The sequence below is a fragment of the Pelodiscus sinensis genome, chromosome 28, assembly GCF_049634645.1.
Source record: "Pelodiscus sinensis isolate JC-2024 chromosome 28, ASM4963464v1, whole genome shotgun sequence".
Taxonomy (NCBI): Eukaryota; Metazoa; Chordata; order Testudines; family Trionychidae; genus Pelodiscus; species Pelodiscus sinensis.
Window position 1 is genome coordinate 11,160,886 of NC_134738.1, and position 27,813 is coordinate 11,188,698.

General features: G+C 64.2%; 1 protein-coding gene across 2 annotated transcripts; it reads right to left on the minus strand.

Moving 5' to 3' along the window:
* Nucleotides 1–5,653: 5,653 nt before the first annotated feature.
* PDLIM2 (PDZ and LIM domain 2) lies at nt 5,654–25,926 on the minus strand. 2 transcript variants are annotated; one of them, XM_075910886.1, is made up of 10 exons: nt 25,783–25,926; nt 21,150–21,277; nt 17,747–17,898; nt 14,770–14,839; nt 14,420–14,613; nt 14,213–14,297; nt 10,013–10,152; nt 8,530–8,675; nt 8,195–8,306; nt 5,654–6,591 (listed from the first exon to the last, which is right to left on the minus strand). In XM_075910886.1, exons 2-10 carry the CDS (start codon nt 21,240–21,242, stop codon nt 6,396–6,398), a joined length of 1,188 nt encoding a protein of 395 aa, XP_075767001.1. In that variant the 5' UTR covers nt 21,243–21,277; nt 25,783–25,926; the 3' UTR covers nt 5,654–6,395. The 2 variants fall into 2 exon arrangements, with proteins under 2 accessions (XP_075767001.1, XP_075767002.1); XM_075910887.1 differs by lacking the exon at nt 25,783–25,926 and adding an exon at nt 25,047–25,168.
* Between the last annotated feature and the right edge of the window lie 1,887 nt (nt 25,927–27,813).

Genomic DNA, 27,813 nt, shown 5'->3' on the forward strand with positions numbered 1-27,813 from the left:
GGCAGGAATGCGATCTAGGGGATCAGCACCCGGGGGGGGGGGGACGTGTAGCAAGTCAGAGACCTGGAACCCGCTCCGAAGCTGACTGGAGCTGCATCCCGGAGCAATTTGCTTCCCTTTGGGCCCATTTTTCCCTTTGCTCTTTGGGCAGACTACCTGGCTTCCTCGCAGGGGGGTTTCCAGCCTTCCCTGGTTGGTTTGTAAAGTGCGCAGAGATCCTCGGAGAGAGACAGCGAGGGGTGTCTGCCCACCTGGGCTCACATGTGAGTGTGGACACAGCAGTGTCTATGCGCTCAGCGATGCATATTTGCTGGCCTGTCTCCAGGCGTGTGTGTGTTGTGGGTGCTCTGAGGCCTGTGGGGTTGACATGCCCATGGGTTAGCTGGAGCTGGTCATGCACTGGAGCAGGTGGCAGGCAGGGAGCCGGCTGGGTAGGGCTCCTGGTGATGTGCAGAAGCTCAGGGAGGGCGGGTGACCAGGCAGAGAACAAAAGGCCCCTCAGCTAATCCCTCCCAAGGCCGGCTGCACTCCCAGGTAATTAGGTGTCAAAAGGTAAATACCTGCTGAGCTTCCTGCTGTTGCTGGGTGGCGACAGGGCTGGGGGGGGGGGGAGCGGGTGCCCGTAGCAAGGGGGTTCTGGGCCCATTGCTTCCAGGGGCGACAGTTCACGGGGGCATTGACATTTTATCCTGTGCCAGGTCCTAAGCTTCCCAGCAAACAACCCCCCCGCCCCAGTCGCAGGGCAGACACACAGCCGGCTGCCGATGCAGATACAAACAAGGGGCAGCGCTGGGTGGGAAAGATGTTTAATTCATGGATTAGGGATATAGGGGTCCAGCTTTGGGTGCATCCAGCCATTGTGCACCCCCCCAGTCCAAGGCTGTGCCCTGAAGGGGGGCAGGGAATAGCTGTCCCTCAAAGGACACAGGCCAGGCCCAAGCACTCACAAATACAAGCTCAAACGCCCCAGAAAAGCAGGCAGCACGCGGGCGGCCAGGCCACGGCTGCTGTTGCCCGGGAGGCCCCCAGAGCTAAAGGAAATAGCACCGCCCCGGCCTCTAGGGCAGGGAGTCACGGCCCACGCTGGCTTGCCCCAGGGCCCCCCCCTCCCCGGAGCTGAAGCAGGGGGAGATAAAGAGGTGAAGCTGGAATTCGGCTGCTTTGCCCTGCAGGCTCAGTCAAGGGAAAGGGCCCACGATGTAGCCCCCACTCCACCATCCTAGTGCATGAGACGGCCTCACCCCACGCCACACCCAGGGCACCCCAGCCAGCACCCCCCTCCTCCAGCCCACGTTCCTCAGCAATGGTGGCACCTGGCCTTTCTCGCTCCAGCCCACCTCTCCCCCTTGCAGCACCGCCAGGCCCCAGAGCCCCTCCATGGCAACCGTTAGCTCCCCCCTGCCAGGGCAGGGACCCCACAGCCTGTGCCTTGCCCTCCACGGGGGGCAGGGGTGAGGGCCTTGCCCCAGGCTGTCGCTAGGAGGAAGCCAACGTCCGTGGCTCCGTGTGATGCTGCCCCCAAGCCCTTGTGTGATGCTGGGGGGTGTTTCTCTTGCCCTGAGGGGGCCCTGCCTCAGCCGGGAGGGACCGATCAGGATACCCTTCAGAAGGTGCCCAGAGGGCCCGGCCGGCTCCTCCAGCGCCACAGACCATGGAGTGTGGGGCAGGGAGGCCCGAGGTGACGCTGAGAGGCAGAGGGAGCTTTTGCAAAGCCATGGCTGAACTCAGCCCGCCAGGCCCAGAGGGAAAGCCTAAGGCAGCAGGAGCAGCTGACCCTCACCCCCACATTCAGGGGGTGAGGCGGGCACCCACTGCACTGGCCCATCCCTTTGAGGGGCACTGGACAGCCTCCCCTCCCCCCCCAGTTTTGCCCCGGGGTGGAGGGTAAGAAACAAGCCGGGAAGGGCCTAGAACTTAGCTGGGTCCTCTTAGCACCCGGTGAGGGGGGGGGGGGGAAGACGTGCCTCAGGGCCCACGCCCGCCTGGGGCCTGCGGAGAATGCAGGGGTGGGGAGCAGCTGGCGGAGGAAGCCCTGCTCGAGCTGTTCCCCACAGGGGGGAGGGACGGAGACCAAGATAAGGGAGATAAAGAGACTTAGGCGAACGTGCGGGAATTCACCCCCCCCCCCCACACACACACCACTGCTGACAAGCAGGAATCAGCCCTCCGCAGCAGCGGGGAGCGTAGGCTGGGATGCCGCGGGGAGCACGTATACCACAGGGGCAGAGTTCAGGTGGGACTGGAGACGGGGCGGGCAGCACACCAGAAAACACCGGCCGCTTCCTCCCTGTGCGCAGCAGCAGCCCTTTGCACGTACCCACCTCGCACCGCACCGGCCGTCCCCGCATTCACCCCGGCACCCCCCTGCCCGTCTCCACAGAGACACGGCCCCGCTGCGCTGGACACAGAACCCAGGAGCGCCTGGCGCCAACCCGCCTCGCCCCACTCCTGCCCGGAGCTGACCCGGGCCAGCCCAGACCCCTCCCCGTTTATTGTAGTTCCATGGTGGTGCCTTAGGGCCAAGTCCTGCCTCGGAAAGCGCAGAGTAACCCGGCCCCAGGCCAGGCCTGGCTGAGAAAACCCAGCAATAGAACCCGTGCTCAAAGGGAACCTCCGGCCTGCAGACCTCCGCCCCTGCAGCGTTCACACCTTATCGGTGAGGCCTGGCTTGGCTGAGGAGGTGGGGCAGTTGCATCCTGCTGGAGTCCTGGCTGGTACGGGCAGGGCACTGCTCTGGGGAAGTTCACACCGCTAAAGTCCCAGATGTGCTGAAGGGCCCCCTGAGGAAGAAAGCCGCAGTGCCAGGGGTGCTGCAGGACCAGCCAGCAAACCGGAGCCAGTAGCACTCGTGACTCAGACACCCTTAAAGAGCCACTTCCAGACCATGTGTAACTGAACGCCCGGGGCTGGGGAAGGGGTCTCCCGGCAGACTGCGCTGACACCCATAGGCGACCACACTCCTGCCCAGCCCCCACCCAAGGTCCAGCTGCCCACTCCGTGGAACACATTCCAACAGGCCACGCCTGCTCCCAGCTTCACCCCACAGCAGGTGGGAACAGCAGAAAAGGGCCCCCGAGTAACCCCACAGAGCTCCAGGGCCACATGGGGCCGGTTGCAAGCCTGGCCCTGCGGATGTAACCCACAGCCCTAGTGTGGTGCACCGTCCCGTGCCGGGGTACCTAGACCACAGCAACAGGTAAGACCAAGAGACCTCGGGAGCAAGGCACACCCCTGCCCCCCCGGAGCACACTGGCAGAGACAGGGAGGTGCAAAGGCTGTGCCGGGATCCCCTTCATGGTGCCTGCCCATCACTGGCGCATCAGGCCTGGGGGAGACAGAAGGGCCTCTCCCCCAGTTGTGCAGAGATCCTGGGCAGGATTCTCGGCTGAAACCTGCAAGGCAGCGGGGGGCCCAGCAAAACCCACAGGGAGCCGGCTGCAGTACAAGGGGCTGCAGATAAGCAGCCCATCCCTGATTGCACCCAGCTCACCTCCTCCGTGCAAAGCCAAACAGCCCCTGGCTGGGAAAGCAGCAGATAAAGCACCCGCCTCCCCCTCCCCCAGGGGAACAAAGGCCTCCACTAACAGCTGGCAATAAAGCTCCACACTTCCCAGCAGAGAACAAGGGGGCAGCAGGTGGGGCCTGGGGCTCACTGCCCCACAGGAGGCTGCAGGAAAGGCCTGGGAGGATTATCCAGGGCCAGCCCTTAGCACATGGAAAGGGCTTCCCCAGCATCCATCCATCCCACACCTGCACTGGCTGCGCAGGTGGGCAGCAATGGAGGGGGGCTTGGTTACAGGCCTCCTCTGTGGCCATCCAATGCTAACAGGGTCTCTCTAGTCCTCAACGCCAGCTAGCTGCCACCCAGGGAGTGGGAGGGGGACAGTCATCCTAGCTTCACCTATGGGGAAACTGAGGCACGGCCCTTGAGTGCCCTGTCCAGAGCTCTGAGTGCGAGAGCAGGGAACAGAACCCAGGAGGCCTGGCTCACAGGCTGCTAGGCCTCGCTGAGCCTCCCCCCAAAAGAAGGGCAGTATGCACAGATAGGATCACCCACCCGCCCCTTTCTCTAACCACTAGATCCCTCTCCCTCTCCGCACCAGAAAAGAACCCAGAAGTCCTGCTTGCATCACTCCAGTCCCGGGGAAACAAAACCCAAAGAGCTCCCGGGGCAGACATCGGTAGCGACGTCTGGAGAGTCCCCAGCCGCTCCCAGGGAGCCCTACCCCAGGAGAGCCCCGGCCTGCACCTCACCCGCTGCCGCGCAGCCCTTCCTGCCACGGCTGCATTCCAGAGCAGGCCCCTGCTGCAGTGACTTCGTGGCAGGAATGCAGCTTCGAACAGGAAGCGAGGCGGCGCCAGGAATGCAGCGCCTGGCCTTTGGCACGGGGCTTTGTGTGTGCTTCTGAAGGGCTAGATTCCCCCTGCACAGCCCCCCCCCCCCCCCCACTTGACCTCTCCGGGATCAGCGACCCCCCCACAGCCTTTCCAAGTCAGTCCCCACCCCACAGGCATTCCAGCCCCTGAGAAACGCCAGGCAGCTGGGAGGCTGGGCAGAGCCTGTGGGACGCGGCACGCCCCCATCACCCCATCCCGTGCGACCCACGCGCCGGACAGGGGCCGAGGCCTCCTGGGCTCTTGCTCCCAGCTCCATAGAGGGGTGTGGGGGAGGCAGCTCTGCCACCCCATCCCCTCTGCATCCTCAGGCCAGGGGGTCTAATGTACAGGGGACAGAGGCCCACACCAGAGGCTGGGCTGGAGGAGAGACCTCCCCACTCACCTTCGCCCCTGCAGGGTGCTACGTACCCCTCCGCGCCGCCCGGCAGGGGGTGGCTGGGTCTAGCTCAGGGGTAGTGGGTCGCTGCCGGCTCTCTGGTCTGCTGGGACTCCCCCAGGACACCCCTGCCCCCGACACGTCCACACTGCTTCAGCGCACTGGGGTAAGGGGCTCGCCGCAGGCTGGGCCCAGGCATGGAGAAGTGCGGGTGCCAGGCCTGCAGCCAGCGGGCAAACCCAGCGCAGTGCACTGCGGCCCCAGTAGCAGGACCCTCTGCCGCACACCCACAGAGCCCCCCGGCCGCCTGCACCATCCCCAGCCAGCGCCACGTGCTGAAGGGAAGCTGCTGCCCTCCAGTGTCCTGCTGCCCGCACTGCACTGCGCAGTGGGATCCACTCAGCCCCACTGCGGGGACCTTCCCCCAACCCCCCAGCAAGACGCCCGCCTCCCAGACGCCACTGCCAGCCCCCACCCCCTTCGCACCCTGGACTCCCAGCTGGCAGCTCGGGAGAGGCCCTGCTGCTGCTGGAAGACTCCCCAGTTTGCACCGGGCGGCTCAGTTAGCCGGCGAGTTGACCACTGAGCCTCCCAGCCATGCACCACCCTCTGGGGGGAGGGGTCCCCTTCCAGGGCCCCCACAGCTTGGCAGAATTCACAAAGGGCCCCTACGCCCTGCTATGCCCTCCCTGTGTGTGCGCCCACCCCCCTCCCCCATGGGATGGGGGGGACCCCACAGCATCCCCTCTCACAGGCAGGTGCATTTCCTCCACCTCCGGAGCCGGTCCCTCGGGCAGGAGTGGCATTTTCCCCATCAAGCCCTAGCTACTGCCCCCCCCCACACACACACACTGCCCGTCTCTAGCTGGGGGGGATGCAGGCCCTTTCTTTAAGCCCGGTTGGTCCAGGGCTCTCCCCTTTACAGACCAGACACAGGTGCGGGCGGGCGCGGGGCCGGTATATATATTATATTTTATATAGAGATCTGGTTGAATACCTTAGGGAAGCTTTACAAAGTCAGTGTACAAAGCGGTGCGGATCCCATCCCCCCTCTCCCCGCAATGCCCCCAGTACCTATGTGAGCGAGCACCACCCTCCTCCCTCCCCGCAGCGGCCGTGAGAAAGAGGCGACAGCGGGTCTCTTTCTCCTAGAGGGGGCCTGGCGAGGACGGAGCCGGCAGCCCCAGAGTCCAAACCCGCCCCCCACCGCACAGGAAGACGACAGGGCCACGCGCCTCCCGCAGACCAGGCTCCGTTCGGTCCTTGTGGGGCCGGTTTGCGACAGTGCCTGGCGGCCACTGGCTTTTGGAAGGAACAGGCTCAGAACCAACCAAGCTCATTTCTGCAGCAGGGCCTGGCTGAGCAGAGGGAGCTGGATTCGAGCTGACGACCTAGAGGCCAGCCGCTACTCTCTACTTAGTAGGCTCCCTCTTCGGCCTCTCTCCGTCGGCGGCTGCGGCAGCGAAGGCGACGGGCTGGGGAGGAGCAGGAGGAAGGGCCTGGCAGCCAACCGAGGGAGGCCGAGCGCAGGAGGCAGCAGTGTGATTTCCAGCGTGGGACGTGGCGTTTGTGGGATGTGGAGATGCCAGGGTGCTCCAGTCCCTTGCCCTCCGGGGGCGGCTCAGGACTCGGAGGCGACGGCCGTGGCCGCGGCGCCCTTCCCCAGGCCCTGGTAGCGCTGGCGGGCGTGCTTCTCGCAGAACAGCTCCTCGCCCACCCAGAAGTGGCCCCGCATCCTGAGGTTGAGGCCGCAGTCGGTGCAGACGTAGCAGGAGGAGTGGCGGTAGCGGCCCTCCTGGATCCTCACTGCTTGGGTCCTGCGGGAGACACGCGGCGCGGTCAACGCGGGGAGAGAGCTGGCCGGCAGGGTCCCCGCTTGCCAGACGCCACCGCCCCTTCAAACCCCAACGGGGCTAACGCCGCCGGCTCTTCTCCCAGGCTACGGACAAGGCCTGCAAGCCACGGGCTCCTGCCTGCGCCGCGGGGACCGTGGACACCCCGGCGCCTTCCACTCAGTGCCGGCCCCAGGCCCCTCACCATGGCAGCCCCAGGCCCACCTGCCCAGAGCTGCTCCCTCTGCTTCAGCAAACAGCCCAAGGGGAGAGTAGTCCTGGGAGTCTGGGCGCAGCTAGAGCTGGAAGGGACCTCGAGGTCATCAAGTCCAGTTGCCTGACCAAGCACCATACAGATCATCCCTGACAGGTGTCTGTAACCTGCTCTTCAACATCTCCAGTGATGGAGATTCCACAGCCTCCCTAGGCAACTTATTCCGGCGTTTCCCCACCCTGGCAGGAAGTTTTTCCTCATGTCCAACCTAAACCTCCTTTGCTGCAATTTCTTGTCCTATCCCCAGCGGTCAAGGAGAACAATTTTTCTCCCTCCTCCTTGTAGCAACCTGTTAGGTACTTGAAAGCTGCTCTGTCCCTTCTCAGTCTTCTCTTCTCCAAACTAAACAAGCCCAGTTCTGTCAGTCTTCCCGCGTAGATCATGTTTTCTAGACCTTGAACCTTTTTTGTTGCTCTTCCCTGGACCTCCTGTCTTGCTCAACACTTCTGCTAATGCCTCCCAGAAGGAGGTTTGCTTTTTTTGCAACAGTGTCACACAGTTGACTCATTTAGCTTGTGGTCCACCGTGACCCCTAGATCCCTTTCTGCCGGACTCCTTCCTAGACAGTCGCTTCCCGTTCTGTGCGTGTGAAACAGCATGTTCCTCCCTAAGTGAAGGACTTTGCATTTGTCCTTATTGAACTTCATCCTATTGACCTCTGACCATTTCTCTAGTCTGTCCAGGTCACTTTGATTTATGACCCATCCTCCAAAGCACTTGTAAACCGCCCCCCTCCCCCAAGCTGGGTACCATCCGCACATTCTCTATGCCAGTATCGAAATCATGCATGAGACAGGCGGCCATGTGGCCTCCTCCAGGGTTGCACCTGGGGCCAATGCAGCCAACCCCCGCCCCATGTAGCTGTACTTCTAGGGCTAAGGGGTAGTAACTGCGCATGGGCTCTAGCTATAAGGTCCCTGAAGCTAGCCTGCCCCAGGGCCCAGCAAAGACTGTTCCAGTGATGCAGCCATCAACATTCATGAAGCCTGCACAGATGGGGAAACTGAGGCAGAGCAGGGCCAGGACGTGCAAAGGATGTGGAGGGTGAAGCACCGGAGACGGAAACCCGGGTCCCGCTGTCCCATCACTGTATGGGCATCAGCTTTGTGTTCTGCCACCATCATTCCTGCCCCCCCCCGGGAAGGGAGGGGGGAGCCAGGCTGCACCCCATCTGGCCAGGCCTGGGAGCCAGGAACCTGGCCCTGCCCACCAGACAGACACCCTCCCGAGGACGCCTTGCCTGCGGGAGCTGGCATTGGGGGTTGGAAGGACCAGGTAACGCTGGCTTCTCCGCCCTGCACTGGCCACACTCACGTGATGCTGGTGTCGCACTTCTCACACACGTGCAACTTCTGGGCCACGGAGCTGGCGACCGGCTTGTGGGCGCTGGGGGACAGCTGGCTGGGGAAGGGGGCTGTGGTGCCATCTGAAGAGGAGAACAAGGGGGACCTCAGACCTTGGCAGCCCTCCCGTCCACAGACCCTCCCCAAGATCCCAAGACTAATCCCCTCACCCCGAGCCTTCCAACCAGGGAGCCACCCCTATCCTGGAGGCCAGCACACCCTGCCCTCTTCCCGGCCCCTCCGCTCTCCTTTTCCAGACCCCTGCCGGCTCCCTTCTCTTCCCCCTTCGGCTCCCGCCTGGCTCACCTCTCCCATCACTCTCCAGAGCCACCTGGAGCATGCGGAAGGTGCTGGACTGCCGTGGCGCGGCCCGCACCTCCCGGTTCTCCTGCATCATCTTGTAGACCTCGGAGTCCTCCTCCAGGCGCCGCATGGCTGACTCCGAGTCCAGGCTGCGGAGAGAGCAGGACGCTGGTGGGTAGCAGCCCCTCTGGAGAGCCCGGCGCTGCCAGCCGGGCCCAGCCCCAGGCACCCAGCACGAGGCAAGATGCCGGCCAGTCAGCCCTGCTAACCCACCGCGTGCGGCTCCCCAGAAAGACGGGGGCTCGTCCCGTCCCGACACAAGGGGACACCCCTTAACCACCAGCACGTTCTCCTTGTGGCCAGGGAGCAGCAACAGGCCGCAGGCAGGGTGTAGACAATCCACCCCCTCTCCCCAGCATGCTGGCTCAGGGACTCAGAGGGGACTGTTATCCCCTAATCCCCAGTGCCCCCATCCCTAGGGAGGATCCCCCTCCCCGGCCTTGACCCCAGTCAGGATCAGGCCCCACCCCAAGGGCGGAGGGACACCTGCAGCAGAGCTCCCATGACAGAGCCAGCCCTGTGCTCGTCCCGCCCACACTTCCTCCACCAGGGAGCCCCGGGGCCACTCCTCAGCCGGGCCCTCCATCCATACATGGGGCCAGCTCCCTGGGGGACTCCCCCTCCCCCGTACACCGACCTACCCCAGGGCCCTCCAGCTGCCCCTTCTGTCTCTGCGGGCTCGGGCTCAGGCTCCAGCTCCTTACGTGGCCTGTGACGCTGACACACCCTGCCCAGGTGAGCCCTGCCCTGCCCGCTCCCACGCACACCTGGAGCAGCTGAGTTAACCCTTGCTTGCCCCCCGGCCAGGGTCTGGAGTCGCTGGCCAGGGATTTCCCAGCCTACAGGGGCCCTCCACACCCCACACCCCCTCTCAGCCACAGGCCCCGGTCTAAGGGAGCCCTGCCCCATGCTCGGCTACTCCAGGGTTTGGCTCCCTTCGCCCCTCCCCCAGAACCCGGGCCCAGCCTGCGTGGCCCCTTGGCAGAGCTGGGCAGAGCAATGGGTCCGGGCTGTGGTGGGGGCTGTCGGCCAGGACTGGAATACCATGGGGTGGGACAGAGACCAGCTCTGGCCCAACATGCCCCACCCACCTGCCCCGGCCCCAGTCTCCCCGCCACTCCGGCTGTGCACCCCCACACCCGCCCCACCTCAACCTCCCAGCCCCCCGGCCTCAGATCCCACAATGCCCCTCAGTCTCGAGCTACAGCCCCCTTGCTGCCCGGCCGAGGTGACTCTCCTCTCCCCCTGCCCCTTCATTCTCCCATCGGCTCCGGCCTGGCCCTGCCAATGCCCCTCTGCCCCAAATGGACCCCGGTGCCAGCCCAGCTCGTGTCTCCTCCCCTGGAGCCATCGGGTCTCAACTGCCTTTCCCGCTCTAGGTGGGGCCGCCCCCCGGCCCGGGACCCAGCCGGCGAGCCAGGCTTACCTGCTGCGGGGGCTGTATGAGGGTGAGGCCCTGCCTGGGGCCCTCCCCATCTCCCAGGAGCCGTGGGGCGATGGTGTGCGGTTGATCAGAGGCAGGACCGTCACCGGGGAGCTGCTCGGGTGGCAGGGGCTCCCTCGCTCCTGAGAGGCGAGAGAGAAGGGGGGAGCCGGAGGAGCCAGAACCTGAATGAGGCGGAGGCCGGAGAGCCCGACAGCCGGGTGCGGAGGGGGGCACAGAATTTGGGGAGCCAGCCCCCGGCCCACTGGGCCACAACGCTGCTCCCGACGCCACACGGCCACCTGCCTCCGGGACGCCACGGGCAGGGAGCCTGGGGCGCTTTGTGCAGGCACCACGAGTCCGTCCCCGTGGTCACCCCACGCTCGGCGGTCACAAGAGCGTGACTTTCACACTCGGCCAGGGCTGCACGGCAGGCTCAGGCCACTAGAGGGCGCCCCCGGCCCGCTGTCTAGACCTCTCCTCCCAGCTGTGGGCGCGGTTCCCAGCAGGGCAAAGGGGACCCCTCAGACAGGGGCTCGTGTCCTCTAGCCCCCCATGCCGGGCATGTTTCCTGGGGCACCTCCAAGCCAGGGCAGCCAGGCCGCTGCCTCTCCCATCTCCATCTGCTGCCTGGTGACCCCCAGTTTGCAGGGGACACTGAGGCTCGGGTCTCACTGCGCCCCCATTTGCCCCCCCTCCGCCGAGCGAGCACGGACGTTCTGGGCAATCGCAGCCTCGCGGACAGGCCCCGGCCAGTACCCAGGCCACAGAGACCCCACCCCCGTCCATGGGGAGCCGAAAGGAACAGGGCCGGAGCAGCCCCGCCTAGATCGCTCCCCGCCCCAGCCAGCTATGTGGCACGAGGCAGACGCGCCCCTCTCCTCCCCATCCCGGGGCAGCCCGGTGCCCTCTCCGCCAGGGCCGTGCCCCTGCCTGGGTGCCTATTTGTGGGTCGGTTCTGGCCAGATGCGGGAGACGCTGCCGCCCCCCAAAAGCCTGTCATTTTAGCTAGCACAGAAACGCTCCCCGGCCGCATCTGCTCCTGTTTAGCAGCCCTGAGCCACAAGAAAGGCGAAACCCCGGGTAAGTGGAAGCAAATGTTGCTGGGAGCAGCGGAGAGAGACTCAACAGAGCAGAGCCAGCAGGGCCTGGCTGCTCGGCCTGCCCTCCAAGGAGCAAGGGGTCCGGTCTCCTTCCCCGGGGCAGGGGGCCTGCGTGGCTCAGCTCTCAGCCAGGCGCCGAGCCCCTCAGCAGAGCAACCCGCGAGCAGCCTAGCTCCGGAGCAGCCGTGCTCTAGAGATCACTGCGCCGCTCGCGCCCGTCGGTCTCCCTGCATGTCCACAATGCAGCGCGCTCCAGCCATATCAACGCGCCGCGTGCCAGGCCCTGCAATTCCCCCCAAAACAGACACCTGGGGGGCGAGGGACTCGGGAGACAGGCAGGTTGGGCGCTGGGCCCCGTTTGCTGCTCTAGAGCACGGAGCAGCTGCCCCGGGAGCCATGCGGCTTGGGGGACGCATCCCTGCCCAGGGCCACGTCTCCCCAGCTCCGGTCCCACCCGCAGGCCCCTGCTCTGGTGGGGCCTCCGGGCAGGGAGGAGCCCGCCTGGGCCCCGAGACCAAAGCAAACAAGCACAGGGAAGGAAGAAGAGAACACCGCAGGCAGGGAACGCCAAGGGGCCAAGCCTGCTGCCAGCTGGAACAGGGCGCGCTCCCAGCCTGTCGCGCTTCCCAATTTTGGGCTTGAAAAATATCCCCAGCCCCAAGAAAACACAAGGCGCGGGGGCCTCTCCCTAGGAGCCAGCGGCTGCCAGGAAGCAGCAGCGCCCAGACCCAGGAGAAACACACTGGGAGGGGGAAGAGAGCCAAGACGATGCTGGGCCAACGTGGGGCGCACAAGGATGTGGCTCTGGGCACCAGGCCACCCCCCAACACACACACAGCAGAAAGGGGAGGCCACAGACCCCGAGAAAGCCAGGTCCAGAAATCAGACCCCTTGGCGGGTCACGGGCTTCCCAGCCCCTCACCTGGGGAGCCGAAAGCCCTCGAGGGAGCTTGTGCTGCCAGCAGCCTGGGCCACGCTGCCCGTGCACCTCGGGTAGGGGAAGAGGACCCGGCAGCAGGGAGGGGAGCCCACGGACGCACCCGGCAGGAGGATGAAGCCCCGTGGCACCAGGCTCGGCCAAGCACCAACAGAGAAGATAACGGGGGCTCCTGGCTCATGTGCGGGGCTGCACGCCCCAGCCCTGAGCTCCCTGGACCCCCGGCTGTGGTGCCCGGTGGCCTGGCTTCCAACACACCCTGGGCCTGGGGAAGGGGCCCCAGCAGGGAGGGCTTTGAACCGAGACCCGGGGGGGGGGGGCAAGAGGCAGCCCCAGGGAAGAGCAGCGGCTCCTACGACCTAGCACGCGTCTCAGAGGCCACCTCCCCTGCCCACGCCCTTCCTTGCCTGCCCTCGGGAGAGCAGCAGCATCTCCCCAAACTGGTTTCGCCTCCCAGCCCTGAGCCGTTGCCTCGGCGACGCCAGGTAGACAGAGGCAAACATCTCCAGCCAGGTGCGCTGCTGCCTGCAGGGAGGGAGGGGGCAACTGGCTGCCTGAGTGAGGAAGCTGGAGGCCAAAGCCCTAGCTCAGCCAGGTGGGCCCCCTGGGGCAGGAGAGGAGCACAGGAGGGGGCTGGCAAAGCTGGGTGGACCGAAGGAGGAGCTGTCACAGCACCAAGAACACCCCCCCCTCCCCCTGCAATGTTCCCTCTAATCTTATCCAGCCATGTGCGGATTAAATTTTATTGCATGCACTGAGGCATGCACAAGAGCGCACCACCAGTAGAAACAAAAACCTAGCCATGGGTGCTCTGCTAACCAGATGGGGGCATTTGAATCTCTGAGCAGCTGCACAAGCACCCAGCTGACAGGGAACACTTGTCTCTCCCCCCTCGCTCCCTGCCAGTAAGATCCCCTCCTCCAGTTGTCACCAGAGTTCCTCCCCAGTTCTACAGATACCCCTGGACCCGGACCCGGACCCAGCACTAGGAGGGGGAAGGGACAGACTCGCCAAGGAACAATGTTCCAGGAGAGTGGTGGCTGGGGCGGTGGGGGGGGGGGGGGGGGCTAGGGAGAGTTGGTGAAGGCCTGGTACAGATGGACAGGTCTCAGTGCCCACCAGTGAGCGAGACAAGAAAGGCACTAGCTCTTCCCTGTAGCCCCCAATGGCAGTGCGTTTCAGATTGTTGCACAACGGGTGATTAGCCTGCGGAACTCACCGCCACAAGATATTCCTGCGGCTGAGCACGCAGCAGGATTGCAAAGACGGACCTGGTTCTGCTATGGTGAGCATAGGCAGTTTTCTCCTCTAATGGGAGAAAGGACAGGCAGGGACAGGAATTGCCAGCTGGGTTCTGGCAGCCCGCTCCTCCAGGACAGGGTAAGCTGGGGTGAGCAAGGGAGCCTCCGTGGGCCAAATTCAGCCCATCACGCCGGTGGCTCCAGCCCCGGCCTCCTTGCCATTCCCCCGTCCCCAGGCTAATCGAGACCTAGGAACGGGGGAGCACAAAGTCTCCGCCCCCGCCAAGGGCTGGCGGTTCACGCCAGGCGCTGTGCGCCCCTTGCAGGGCGGGGGCAGGAGGCGAGAGACTTTGCACGCTTGGCCACCCGCAGCCCTGATTGGCCGGGGCACGCAGCGCTAGAGGGAACTGCTAAAAGTAGCTAGTAGTTCACTCTAGGCACCGGGGGCTGGAGGAGGCGGTAAAGACTTCACGCGCTCCCCCACCCCCAGGACAATCCGGGTCTGTGGACAGGAGCACAGGAAGCCTCCTAGCCCCGCCCCTTCCAACCAAAGCCCCGCCCCTTCCAGGGCAGCTCAGGACCATTCAGAAATGTATGCAGTCCTTCCCCCCCCCCCCCCCTTTTTCAAAAACAATTGCCCAGCCCTGGGGTCAGCCCTGCGCTCGGAAACGAAGCCTCCCCCACTCCCGGGGGAAGCGGAGGAGCTGGTCACTGGCCCCGAACGGGGCATCCCGAGGCTTCGTGCAGCGCCCAGGCAGAGGGGAGAGATAATGCAACTCCCCCCACCCCCCGCCACACAGCTGCATTCCCACCCCAGCACAAGGCCGGGTCCAACACCCGCCACCTGCAGCGTTTCCCCCCGCCCCCTGCCCCAGAACACCGTGCAGCAGACCTGCGGGTGCCCCAGCGCCCTCCTGCTCACCTGTCTGCTGCCTGGATGCGGGGGGCCGTGCGGCGAGGGGGGCCGATCCTCAAAGACGCTAGGAGCACTGGCCAGAGACTGGAAGCTAGGAGGGGAGAAAAGCCAATGGGAATCCCATTCCGGGGGGAAAGCTGTACCCCGCCGCCTGCCGGCCCCCACACCTGGGCCATTCCAGCCCAGGTGTGTCTCGCCCACCCCGCCCCTTACCTGCGGCTGCTCACCACCGTGTCCCCTCTGCCGTCGGCGGGCCGGCTGGGCCTCTGGGGGCTGTAGGGGCTGCTGGGCCGGTACCCGGGCGAGGACGACAAGAAGGGGCTGCCGGGCCGGGGGCTGAGGGACGCCGGGCTGGAGTAGGACGACCTCACCGAGCTCTGGCTGTCGTCCCTGGTTCGTACGGCATCCTGGGAGGACTGGTACGGTCAGCCCAGCGGGCGGGCGATGGAGCCTCCCCGCACAGCAGCCAGGGGGGATCCCAGGCGGCCTGGCTGGGGGTTTCCACTCTCCTCAAGGTCTGGAGAAGGAGCTGGGGGAAGAGCAGGGGGTGGGGGGGTCCTCACCTGGAACCGTACGGCCAGCATCTCTGGGGAGCTCTCGCCGTTGGTCTGGCTGGGAGAGAACAACTGGGACCTGCGGGCAATGGAAAGAGGGAGGAGATGGAGAGAGAGCGGGGGGCTCGGCTGGGCCCCATTCCAGCTTCGGGGTCTCGGAATGACCCCTGGGACTAGAGCAGGCAGCTGGCTAGCTCCCCGCCCCGCCCCGCCGGCCGTATTCCTCAGCAAACTGCCTCTGACAGCCCCACACCGCTTACAGCAAGCGCCCTCCCCAGGGGAAACTGAGGCAGGACAGGCTGAGGGAACAAGCGCAGCACACAGGGGACTGGAGGGTTATTCCCTGCTCCGCCACAGACGCTGCGCCCTTGGGCAAGTCCCTTAGCCCCTCAGTCCCCGTTGTTTATTTGCCGGGTAAGAAACAGGCCGTTCCCGGGTGAGCTGTTTATGTGCGGCATCCCGCAAAACAGGGCCCTGACTTCAGTGAGGCCCTCAAGGTGCATTGGTAACAGTCTCGCCATCGGCGAGGGAGAACACAGCTCTCTCAAGGGCCTCGCCCCACCCAGCACCTTCGCCATCCAGGGACCAAGAAGAGCAGAGATAGAAGGACAAAGGGTTAAGAGGGGGCCCCAGAGGCTAGGCCGGGGGGGGGGGGGGAGAAGAGAGAATACAGGGCTGCTTGATGGTCTCTCCCCCTCTCACCAGGAGCCTGCTGGGTGCTTTGAAGCAGCCGGGAGCTGGAATTCATTAAGGGCAGTTCAACGGAGGGACATGAATACGCCCTGCAAAGGGGGGGCACACCCCAGAGCAGAGGAGCAGAGCCCTGGAAAGGTCCCGGGCCCGGTCTCGAAGGGGACAGACCCTCGGGACCAGTGCTCAGGGAAAGGAGCCACCCAGGGGGAGCACACACAGGTGGGGCACTGCTCACCGCTGTGCATGAGGCAAAGGGCCAGCAGCTAGGTGGGGGAAGGGGATGGAGGGGCACCCCCATAACCCAGCCGGAGCACAGGGACAGCCGGCCGGCTCTGGGGGCAGGCAGGGAGGGGAAGGAGATGAGCTGGAGGGCCGGAATGAGAGGAATGCGGCCTCCGGAGCGACTCCGGCTGGGTTTGTGGGTTTTGGGCCATCTCCAAGTTACCATGAGGGTTTCCCACCCTCCGTCAGGAACCCAAGGCACGTCCCGGTCAGCTGGAGGGAGGAGAGGCAGCCAGGAGAAACGGGCCACTGCTCCGTGCCGGCGAGAGGCAGGGGCCGCACGCCCATGGCAGGTGGCGCTGTGAACGCTTGCACGTGCAACGAGGCCGCACACCCCCGTGCGAGCACGGCTGCACAGAAGCTTGTGCACACACATTTGAGCGGAGGGACGCGTCCTGCCACTGGTGCGGCTGAGCACGGCCTGGCAGGGGGGCTCAGCCCCGGATTTTGCCTGGCACTCCCAGGAACGCCCTCACCCCGCAGGGCAACCCCAGGGACGGCTGGCCGGGCAGATACCGGTGCCAAACAACCCCTTGCGAGCACCACAGCTGGTGGAGGAGGGGAAGGGCAAGAGGAAGCCGTGAGTCAGGCTGGCACGCGGCCCCTCCCAGGACAGTGGCGAGGCATTTACAGGATGCGCCCAGAGCCCCCCTGGAAAGACGGAGTCACGTTCCGGGCAGAGTCATCCCGAGACGGCAAAGAAACTTTCCACCTCCCTCGTCAGGCAGGGCCCGGCTGCGGAGCCCCAGCGCCCGGCCCGGCCAGCTCCAGGGGGCTGCAGGGATGAGTCTGGCTTAGACCGTAAGCGCCCCCACACTCCGGGCAGCACCGCTGCAGCCGCCGCCACCAGCACGTCTGGAACAAGCTGGGGAACCGGGGAGGGTCACGGCCCTCTGGCCACAGGGGCTGACTGGGGCCTTGCCCCATTCTGCAATGCCAGGGGCCGTCACCGGGCACCCCGCCCTGCCCAGAGGCTCAGGCCCACCGCCGACTGGAGCCAGTCCGAGTCGGGCTGCAGGGCCAAAGCCGCCTGCTCGGCCGTGTGCCCGGGGGGGAGGGGGGGGGCGTTCCCAGAAGCGGCCGACGGCAGAGACACTGCAGAGCCAAAGCCCAGAGGAACAGACGAGGGAAACACACGCAGTACCATTGCCCTGCCTGAGCGACCGCTGCGTACCCCGCAGGCCCGTGCCTTGAAAGCAGTGACCCCCCCCCCCGCTGGCCCAGAGCCTTAACTCCATGCACTACATGCCCCACACCACAGCCCCCCCATCTCAGCACCGCAGCACCCAGTGCAGCCCAGCACCCCAGAGCAGTGTCCCCAGGCCCGGCCCCCCGTATTCCAGCCTCGCACTGCCCAGCTCTCTTGCACAGCTCTGCTCCATGTAAACACGGAGCGGGGTGGGGGGGCAGGCTGGAGCCCTGCGCGCCGCACAACCTTTGCCCAAGGGAGGCCGGGGAGGGAGCAGACAACCTCACCCCTTGCTCCACAGACTGGCCACGCAAGAGGCCGGGAGAAGCGACCTCTGAGCATGGGGCCAGGGGAAAAGAGGGCTGAGCCCTGGTCATGACGCATGGCATCAGGACGAAGATAATGCTGCACCGATTCGGTATCTCACTTCCAGCGCCCAGGGAGAGAGGTAGGGAGCACCGCCCCCACTGCACAGCAGGGGAAACTGAGGCACAGAGCCGGGCAGTCACGTGCCCGAGGCCAAACAGTGAGTCAGTGGCAGAGGCAGGAAGAGAACCCAGGACTCCCAGCTCCACCCCTTAGGCCTCAGTTATGTGTTGAAAAGAGCCCGGGATGGATCTTGCTGGATTGGTCGCAAGTTTGACCTTTTAGGACTCTAGATTCCTCCTCACGCTTCTCCAGTGACAGCCCTTTTCCCCAGCACACAGGGCTGGGGGGGAGGGGGGGAAGGGGCGCATATTGACCCCCCCCACCCCACCCCAGCAGATCCCTGTGCCAGTGGGGAGAAGCAGCACAAGGAGGCCGCAGGCAGGCGGCTCTTACCTGTCCACCTGCAGCTGGAGCTGGCCGGAGCTCTGCTTGATCTTGTTCTGCGCCTCCACGTTGAGCATGCCGGCCGTGCTCTCGCCATTGATGGACGTGATGACGTCACCCAGTCGCAGGTCGCCGGCCGCTGCCTTGCCGTGCTCCATCACCTGCACAGCGAGGGGGAACGACACCCGGCGTTACCGCAGAGACAAGCCACCTGGGGGAGCCACAATGCCAGCGTGCCAACCAACTCCGGCATGCCAAGGCCCCCTGCCAGCCTCGCCCGGATCGCCAGCACCCTGCCCACGGGAGGGGCAGGTACACAGGGAGCTTGCCCAACCTGCCAGCAGCACGAGACACAAGCCAAGCCCTGCCCGGAGCTCACACTGACAGCCCCCCGCCACACCACCAGCTTCAGCTTTTCCCCAGGTCGGCTTCTCTGCCGGAGCCCTGCCAGGACGCTCCAGCTGCCACATGGCGTCACTGGAGCCCATGGGGCCTGCAGAGACTCCGCCACCTGCCCCGTGCCCAGGCTGGCTCCGAGAAGCCCTCCATTCCACCGCGGGGCCTAGCGCTTCTGCCCCAAACAAGAGGGGCCCAGACATCTTAGTTAGGGTTGTGAGGGGATCATCCCGGAGCTGGGAACCAGAAAACCACCGAATACCCAGCAGCCCTCGGGAAGCGGCCACACAGGGCAGGGAATAGGCCTGGAGCCGAGGACGCTGCTACTCAGCTGCGTGCCTGGGTGGCTAATACTCACCCGCCCTGTGGGTGAGACTCCCCACGCACCCTTCCCCCAGGCCTGGCTCGCTGCTCACGCTAGCCTTGGCTCTCTTTCGACATGCCTCAGAGTTCACTCCGCCTGGTGCGTATCCACCCCTCCCACCTCAGGGGAGGAAGTCAGGGCGGTTTTATAAATGAAACTGGAATTAATAGAAAAGCCACACGAGGAGAAGTTAAGGTTGCAAAATCAAGTCCTTCAAAGATAGGAAATGCCAGAATGAAGGCTGCCCCTTTACCCTCAGCTTAGGCCCCTTTGTATCACAGGCTGTTCTCCACAGGAGTCTCATTCAGTGCTCAGTGATGCTGGGAAAGGTTTCCTTTGTCCCCTACGATCCCTATGGCTCGCTGTCCCAGCCCTGCTCTGAAGGCAGAATTATTCAGTTCCTCGTCGCCTTGCTCTCCAGGGCTCTCCTTGCAGGCTTCATGTTTTGCAAACACGAATTAGCAAAAGGCAGAGTCTGGGAAGCGAGGGGACAGTATCACCCCCTCCCAATCTTGGGGTGCACTTCTACCTCTCTGGCCCACAGGTCTCAAGTCAGACACACAGAAAACGAACACAGAATTAGCAACCCCCTGTCAAGCAAACATCTGGTTTAAGTGACTTTCCCGGCACCATACAGGAACGCAGTGGCAGGGACCGAGTCTGGTTCTCCAGGGCACCACAACCACCGTCACCATGTGATTATCTCTTCTCTTCCGGCAGCCCCCCGCCTCACCCTTCCAGCCTCTGTGACCAACGAGGCCAATTCCATTCTCAGAAGCAGCGGAACCCTCTTAGCCGAAACTTTCCAAAGAAGTTCAGCCCAAGACGGGCGGTTGGCATGGAAGGCACCAGCCCAAAGCCTGACAGTTTGGCTTCGGAAGACAGGGCCTTATAACGGGCAAGCGTCCAGCGACCTTCAGAGCAGACGTTGAGGCGGCCTGAATCTAGCGCTGGGGAAAGGCACCAGGGCGACAGCCAGAGGACACCTGAGAATCCATGAGCCCAGGCCAGCTTGTGGGTCCCAGCTGGTGACTGGGAGGCAAAAAGGCCCCACCTCACAGGCCTGATCTCCCCGGATTGAGGCCAGGGTTAGAGTGGAGCCCAAGGCTGGAACAAGAACAAAGAGAAACTCCCCTTGGCGGCAGGAGCGACGCTGGGGCCGGTTGTTTTTCTCCACACACACACGCACCGTCGGCGCTCGGAGCCCGTTCCCACAGCACAGGAGTCCTCAAGGACGATAAACAGGATCCACTCCCAGGTCCCTTTGGCACCGCGCCCACGCAGCAGGGAGCTGCTTCCTCGGCAGCCCCTGGGAGACCGGGCGGCGGCAGCCCGGGGGGGACGGGGGAGAGGAGCGTGCGCCAGCAGAGACAGGCGCGAGAGCCAGCCAGATTCGAACGGGGAGCCCTGGAGAAAGCCACGGGGAGCTCACCCCAGGATCACGCTGGCCAGACCCCACTCTGCTGGGGAGCCGGGACGTCCCTACGGGAAGGAACCTGCAGCCTTCCCCTGACCGCAGCTTCTTTGCCTCACCTCCTGGCCTGCCCCTCCAAGGGAGCCCGTAACAGGGAGCATCCACTGGCTGCCAGCTGCATCCAGGACACAGAGCCACACACAGCCAGGGATCCGGCTGCCACTCTCCTGCATGTCCCCAGCAAGATCCCTTTCCTGAAAGCCCCGACATGCCCTCCAGACACTCCTGGAGGAGGCTGCGGAAGGCATTCACATTCTTGAGCTTAACCCACGCAAGGCCTTGACACGGGTTCAGCGGGGCGTGGCACCTCCTGGGGGGAGCCTGGCTTGAACTCGTCCAGTTTAACACACCCGCCCTAGGCTGTCCAGCCTTGGCTTTGGAGGTGTGGGCTGAGTCCCGGACCACGCGAGCCTCTCCCTTGGCTGGCCCGTCCGAGGCTGCTCGCCTCCAGAGCACGGCCAACGCTCACCCTCTCCTCCCAGGCCAGACGGCAGCGGTTCTCCAAGCGTGGTCCATGGACCAGTAGTGGTCTGCGACCATCTTGCGGGTTTCGGGCTTGTCCCCCCCTTCCGCCTGCCCCTCTCCCCCATGAGGATGGTCCTCCAGTGTCCGCTTCCCGCTCCTGGGGGGGTGGGGGCAAGACTCACCAGCTGGATCCAGCTTGTGGGGGTAAGAAAACGGCTTCATGCGCTGCCCTCCTCCCCCCGCCCCCCAGCTGGGGGAACGGCAGTGCAGGAATCCATTTGCCGGGAGGCTGCTCCCATTGGCTGGGAGGCTGCTCCCATTGGCTGGAATCACAGCCAATGGGAGCAGTGGGAGGCACAGAACCAGGTAAAGGCCTCCCCCATGCCCAGACCCTGCACCCCATCACCCTCCCGTACCCCCCTCCAGCCGATACTGCACGCCTGCACCGTCCCTCCCAGATCTTGTTACCCTCAGCCCGCTCCAGCGCCCTACTTCCTGGCCAGACCCCTCCACCCATTTTGTCAGCACGGGCGATGGGCTGGTGGTCTGTGGAGAGGCCTGCGTCAAGCAGGGTGGCCCGTGGGCCCAGAAGTTTGAGGACTCCTGCCCGACGGGGATTCAGGGGCAGAACTCAGCTGCCCTGCTCCAGCACCCGGTTCAGGTGCCAGCACAAGCAGGCAAAGCCCAGGGCGTACGCAGGTAGCGGCTCCTACCTTGGACACAATGATGGGCTTCCTGAAGTCCCTTCCTCCCGTGATCCGGAAGCCCCAGGGGGCCGGACCGGTCAGATTCACCGTCACGGACATGGCAACTCCTCTGGTGGCAGCACCTGGAGGGGGATCTGGAAATGGAACAAAGCCAAGGCATCAGCGGGGGGAACAAGCTTTAAGCCACTGGATCCCCTGCCCCCCATCCCAGAGCCAGGACTAGAACCCGTGTCCCGACTCCCCCTCGCCCTCCTCCAATGGGAGGGGCTGCCCGCAGTGATCAGGGCCCTCACGCTGGGTCGTCTCGGCGCTGCCCTCCGTCACATGGCAATCGGAGCGCCACGCTCATCCGCACGGTGGCTCTTTCCTTCCGGGGAGGGCAGCGGCGACACACAGAGCTGTGTCTCACGCTGTCACAGGTTGGCGCAACCAGCCTCTGCCTTCCTGTCACAGGCCTGAGACCAACCCATAAGGCCAGACGCTTCCTTTCCGAACCACAAGCAGTTGGGGCGGAGGGAGGCGGCTCTAGGCAAAGAAACACATGGCGGCCAGGCTGCTGGCTACACTCCCAGGCCTGCCGAGCCTGGTGGGAAAAGGCAGAGAACAGGGAGGGATCAGACACACTGGCTGGATGGTACCAGCACTGCAGGCAGAAAACTGGAGCATCTTGTTTGGAAACTGCCCCCTACACACCTGGCCCTTTTGCAACACAGAAAGCCGGTGCATTGGTAGAGCCGTCTGCTGGTGAACACAACATGCTATGGAGATGGGGGGGGGGGGGGCAGACGGAGAGGACAAGGGGACCAAAGCGGATTTAAGAAGGGACCCGGCTAAGACCCTGGTGGGACACCTCCAGAGACCTAGACATGGGCACAGGCAGGGTCCAGAACAAAGCTCCCGCTAATCTTTTCCATCCATGTGTGGAATAATTTTATGTGCACTGAGGAATGCGCAGATGTGCACCACGAATACACACACAAAACCCCAGCTATGTGTAAAGTAATGCACATCGGGAAAAATAACCCCAACTATACATACAGTATGATGGGGGCTAATTTGGCTACGACAAATCAGGAAAGAGATCTTGGAGTTATCGTGGATAGTTCTCTGAAAAGTTCCACACCGTGTGCAGCGGCGGTCAAAAAGGCAAATAGGATGCTGGGAATTATTAAGAAAGGGATAGAAAATAAGACACAGAATATCTTACTGCCCCTGTATAAAACTATGGTACGCCCACATCTTGAATACTGTGGTCTCCTCACCTCAAAAAAGACATTTTGGCCTTGGAAAGGGTTCAGAAAAGGGCAACTAAATGATATGGGGTTTGGAACGGGTCCCATATGAGGAGAGGTTAAAACAACTGAGACTTTTCAGTTTAGAAAAGAGGAGACTGAGGGGGGGATATGATAGAGGTCTATAAAATCATGAGTGGTGTGGAGAGGGCCGATAAAGAAAAGTTATTTATTAGTTCCCATAATAGAAGAACTAGAGGACACCAAATGAAGTTAATGGGTAGCAGGTTTAAAACGAATAAAAGAAAGTTCTTCTTCACACAGCGCGTAGTCAACCTGCGGAACTCCTTGCCAGAGGAGGCTGTGAAGGCTAGGACTAGAACAGAGTTTAAAGAGAAGCTAGATAATTTCATGGAGGTTAGGTCCATAAAAGGCTATTAGCCAGGGGATAGAAATGGTGTCCCTGGCCTCTGTCTGTCAGAGGCTGGAGAGGGATGGCAGGAGACAAATCGCTTGATCATTGTCTTCAGTCCACCCTCTCTGGGGCACCTGGTGCTGGCCACTGTCGGCAGACAGGATACTGGGCTAGATGGACCTTTGGTCTGACCCAGTACGGCCGTTCTTATGTGCTAATCAGCTGGGTGGGGTTCGAATCTCCCCGAACAGCCGCCCGAGCGCACAGCTCACAGCAGTGGTCACCAACCAGTCGATCAGGATCTACAGGTAGATCTTGGAGCCTCTGACGGGTGATCCTGACAGGTTTGGCCAAGAGGCTCTCAAGGGCGGGCACGTCAGCTGCCCTTCCCCCACAGCTGTGCATCTCCTGCCCTTCGCCCTGGTGCTCCATCCCCCTCGCTCCCCCCCCCCTCCGGGGAGCCTCTGCTTGCAGTACAGAGCGGGGAGGGAGAGGAGGGGCACTGATGTCAAGGTGCCCCTTCCCTCTCTGTATCCTGTCTCCACAGAGCAGAGAGGGGGCCCAACAGGACTTGGGAGGGAGTTTGCTGGCTGCTTTTGGGAGTGGGGCAGGGCAGGGGGTAGCCTGCCTTAGGCCCACTAGCCAGGAGCCACCAGAGATAAGCAGCGCTCAGTCGGAGCCCACCCCCCAAATCCCTACCCCGAACATCCCTGCATCCAAACCCCCTCCCAGACCCTGCACCTAGAACCCCCTCCGGCACCCCAGCTGCCTGCCCCAGGCTCAGAGCCTCTGTCGCACCCCCAATCCCTTAATTCAAGGCCAGAGCCTGCACCCCAACCCTCTGCCCCAGCCTGGTGAAAGGGAGGGAGGATGGAGCGAGCAGGGGCAGGGTCTCAGAGAAGAGGCCCAAAGGGAGCCCGGCAAGGGTGTTCGGGTTTGAGGAAGATCCTGGATCGCACTTACATTCAAAAAGGCTGGAGACCCCTGGCTTACGGGGAACACCGGTCCTGAGAGGCGTGGGCCTGGGTGGGGGCACACGGAAAGCAGGGCCAGGCCTGGGGGAGATGGCTCCGAGGGGACAGAACCGGGAGGGAGGCTGGTGCTGCCGGCTCCATGGTGTATATTGGGGGATGGGGTGGGCTGGTTGGAATGGAAGGGGGCTACCGGGTGGCAGGAGGCCGATAGTAACAGGCTTGTGGAGCCAGTGCAACGGGGTCCTGTCAGCTCTTTCAATAGCTCCCTGCTGGCTTTTGCTGCTGCTCAGCCAGCTCCGGCAGGAGCCAAGCCCCAGGGCGCCCCGGCTGTCACCTCTGCTATGGCAGATCCCTGCTGGTGCAGAGGGGGAGATGGCAGGAGAGCAGCTGCGAGTATGGGGAAGGGGGGAGGGACATAAGTCCAGCAGTTCGGGGCTGAGGGCCTGAGCCAGGTGCCCCCACCCGGGCAGGAAGCAGAGACAAGGCAACGCAGGAAGTTTTGCAGCCACAGGTTTGACTCATTTGCTCCTGTGGTTCAGCAGCAGTTTCGCTGCTCCCCGAGCCTGCTCTGGAGAGGATGCTGGGCTGACACCTCCATGTGCAGAGACACCCTCCACCCCAGGCAGGCTGCGGTGCTGGGGCGGGAGAGATGGCATGGCGGGAAAGCATGACAGCCCAGGGCTGCTCTGTCACAGCCCCCGTCCCCTCCAGCCCCCCCCTCTGGTCAGGCCCATCACACAGCCCCAGGGAGCACCAGCTGCTCCACTCGCTCACGTCTGGGGTCGGTAGGTCAGACGCAGCCCCCCGCGCTCCTGACTCTGGCAAGCCTACCCCACGGGCCGGCCCCTCCCTGGGGAGGGCAGGGTGGCATGCAGCGGGGCAGGGGGAGGGGAAGCAGGGCCCTGACACCTCTCCCATAACCGCCATGGAAACATCTTAAAAATCCCAGGCACACAAAGACGGGCTTGAGAAACCGCCGGGAAGAATTTCCTGTGCTCGGCTTCCCAGCGCCAGTCGGAAGCGCCGACCCCCCAGCCCCGGCTCCTGATGGACATGCCCTGTGCCTGGCACTGCCCTCTAAGCACCCACCGGGCCCCAGGAGCAGGAGATGGGGGACCACACCCCCCTAGCAGCAGGGAGGCCCGGGAGCCTAAGAGAGCACCCAGGCAGCAACCCCAGAGGCTGGATGGGGGGCCAGGGAGCCCTTTGGCTTGAGACACCCCGAACCAGACAGGACAAAGCACTACGAAGGGTCCCCTCTTGGCCAGCAGCCGGCACTTACCCACAGCGCGATCGAGGCTCAGGACAGACGCGGGGGGCTGGCAGCGAGCCGCCTCTGGAGGGGAATGGTTGGGGGGGGGGTCCTGGGGCTTGTGCAATAGAGACCCGGCTCCCGGGTGCAGGGCACCTTGGCATCCCTCAGCTGTCGGCTCCGTTAGCTCCGGGGGGGGGGGGGGGGGGGAGGCGGCCGAGGCAGCAGGGAACGGGGCTGCCTTTGACTACAGAGCTGGGCCACAGCGAGCCCCCCGTTTGGGAGAGGCGGCAGCAGTGGGATGAGGGGGAGCCAGGGTGCTCTCAGGGCCCCTCCCCTCACAAAACCACCGCAGCCGGGGCCCTGGGACAGCGCAGCCCGAGGGACCGGCACACGCAGCGGGCAAGGGTCAGAGTCCAGAGACCGGGCAAGGCACGAAGCAGCGGGGGGGGGGGGGGGGGGGAGAGACACTCCCAAGGTCCAGGCCACCTGCAAGGAGCGGCCAGAGCATCCCCCGCCCCCCGAGGGAGCCACGGGCTGGGGGCCCCCTGCCCAGCGTGCGCTTGCAGCCCCCTGCCCGCCCCATCACGGGGCAGGACGGCCAGCCCAGTGCGAACCGCCAGGGCACTTCGGTCCAGGGCGCAGAGCAGCGGCTGTAAGCCCAAGCGCCTAGAACCGGGACCCCCGAGGGGAGCCTGGCGTCCCAGGGCCAGCAGCAGCCCCGGCCGTGCCCCCCTGCACCCCGACGGGGTCCCGGGACACTTACCTCGGCGGCTCGGCCAGGGGGCAGCTGGTGCGGAGGAAGCAGCCCCCGCCCGCGGGCTCCCAGCCCAGCGGCTCCCCGCCCGGCCAGCAGACAGCCCGGCACCGGTGCGCTCTGCAGGGGCGGCCCGGCGCTCGCAGCCTCCTCCCTCCGCGGGCAGGGGCCGGCCGCCGCGCTAATGAGGCAATTGGAGCCGCATGGGCGAGCTGGCCCCGCGGCGCCACCTGGCGGCGCCGCCCCGCCCCTGCCGCCCGGCTGGGCCGCCCGCGGTCGCTAGTGGGGCCGAGCCCGGCCCACCAGAGTAGGGCAGCTGCCTTCCCAGGGGCAAAAGGGACCCAGGCTACTAGGGCCCACGCCTCGCAGTACCCGACGCCCAGAGGTACGGCAGGCCCCCAACTCCCACTGACCCTGGGGGGCGCTAGGCCGCTCAATCGCTTTCCCAAGCTGGGCCCAAGTCACTCCTGGGGGAGGCGTGTGGGCCCCCGTGTCACCCAGCGGCTCTTTGGCAACATGTCCAAGAGCAGGCGAGACCAGTGCAGAGAGGGGCAATTGCAGCCCGGCTGGCGGCGAGCAAAAGGGGGGTTGAAGGGGTCCATCTGGCTGGCTGTAGAAGACACTGAGCGCCCATCTCATGGTGGGCTGCTGCTTAGAGACCAGGCGGATTCCCTGTTCCCAACCACTCAAAGCACCACTCTAGCTCCAGGGATGGGCTGGGGGCTGCAGTCCCTGGATGGAATTCGCTGGCCAGCTGATGGGACACAGCTCAGAGTGGCCTTATCATCCACGGCCCCGTGCAAAGGGGGGGCAGGATGTCAGAAATCCATCCCGGCCCTTCCCATTCTCCCCTGCAGACACTGTCCCCAATGCAGGCCTCCTCCAGCCCTGCATTACCATCTCAGAAGAGCCAGATTGCAACACCAGGGCCGAAGGAACGTTGTCTCTGCTAACTTAGGAACTGTTCCCACTCTCATTGACAACGGTTATTTCTTTCCCCTTTCCTCCCATTAGCTCCCTGCCCCTCGTCAGGCTGGAGGCAAGCTGAGGGATATTCCGTAGGAGAGCCACTGCCCTCTACTGGATGGAACCAGAAGTGCTCATCTGTGTGGCATGAGCACTACACTGCTGCCAGCAGATGGAGAATCTCCCTTCGTTCCTGTGGCGGGGACTTAGATCAGTGCGAGGTGAGTTCCGTGCACGCTGCTGGCGGGAGGCTCTAGAGCAGGTAGCAGAGGGTCAGCGGGGCTGGGGCTGCATTCCAGTAACTCAGCTTTCCCTCCTGATGGCAGCCCTGCCACAGCCAGGAGGCCTCCAATCGCGACAGGTTCTGCTCAGCTCTTCACCCTGCCCAGATCAATGAACTGTTTCCTGATTCTTTCCAGGTGGGACCTTGAAACACAGGGGCCCTTCTGCTCTGGGAAGGCATTCAAGATCAAGGGTCATTTCCAGTATAAAATTCCAGGAAGGTCCCACAGGGCTCCCCTCCCCCCAAGTGCACAGCAAAAAAAGGGAGTAAAGGTAGGAGGAGTGGCAAAGTGTTTGCCCCTGCCACGTGCCAGTCTGGCAGACAGCAAGTACCTTCCACCAGCCACGTGCGTGCCACGCTCTAGCCGGCTCCCCGGAAACGCAGCCACCTGGTGCTTGTATCCCCCCACCCGATCCCTTCCCCAGCTGCTGGGTGCATCTACTCTGCAGCCGCCTAGCGCAGAGGCTGACATTGCCCCTGGAATTACAGCCCCAGTGCCTGCGGGCAAGGAAGCCCAAGGTGGCCAGGGCTGCACAGGAAGCCAGACACTGCGGCAACATGGTGGCCTCTGAGTTGAGCCCGGCCCTGCTGAATCCCCACCCCCGGCCACCAGAGATCTGGGGCAGGAGCAGGCCGGTCCTGTGTAACGGAAGACTGAGGCTGCCCTAGTACGGCTGAGGGAGCAGCCAGAGCAAGTCCATCTGCCTCCACCCCAAGCAGCCACATCTCCCGTAACACGGGGTGGGGGCCACTACGGAACCCGTGGCTCATAGAATCATAGGACTGGAAAG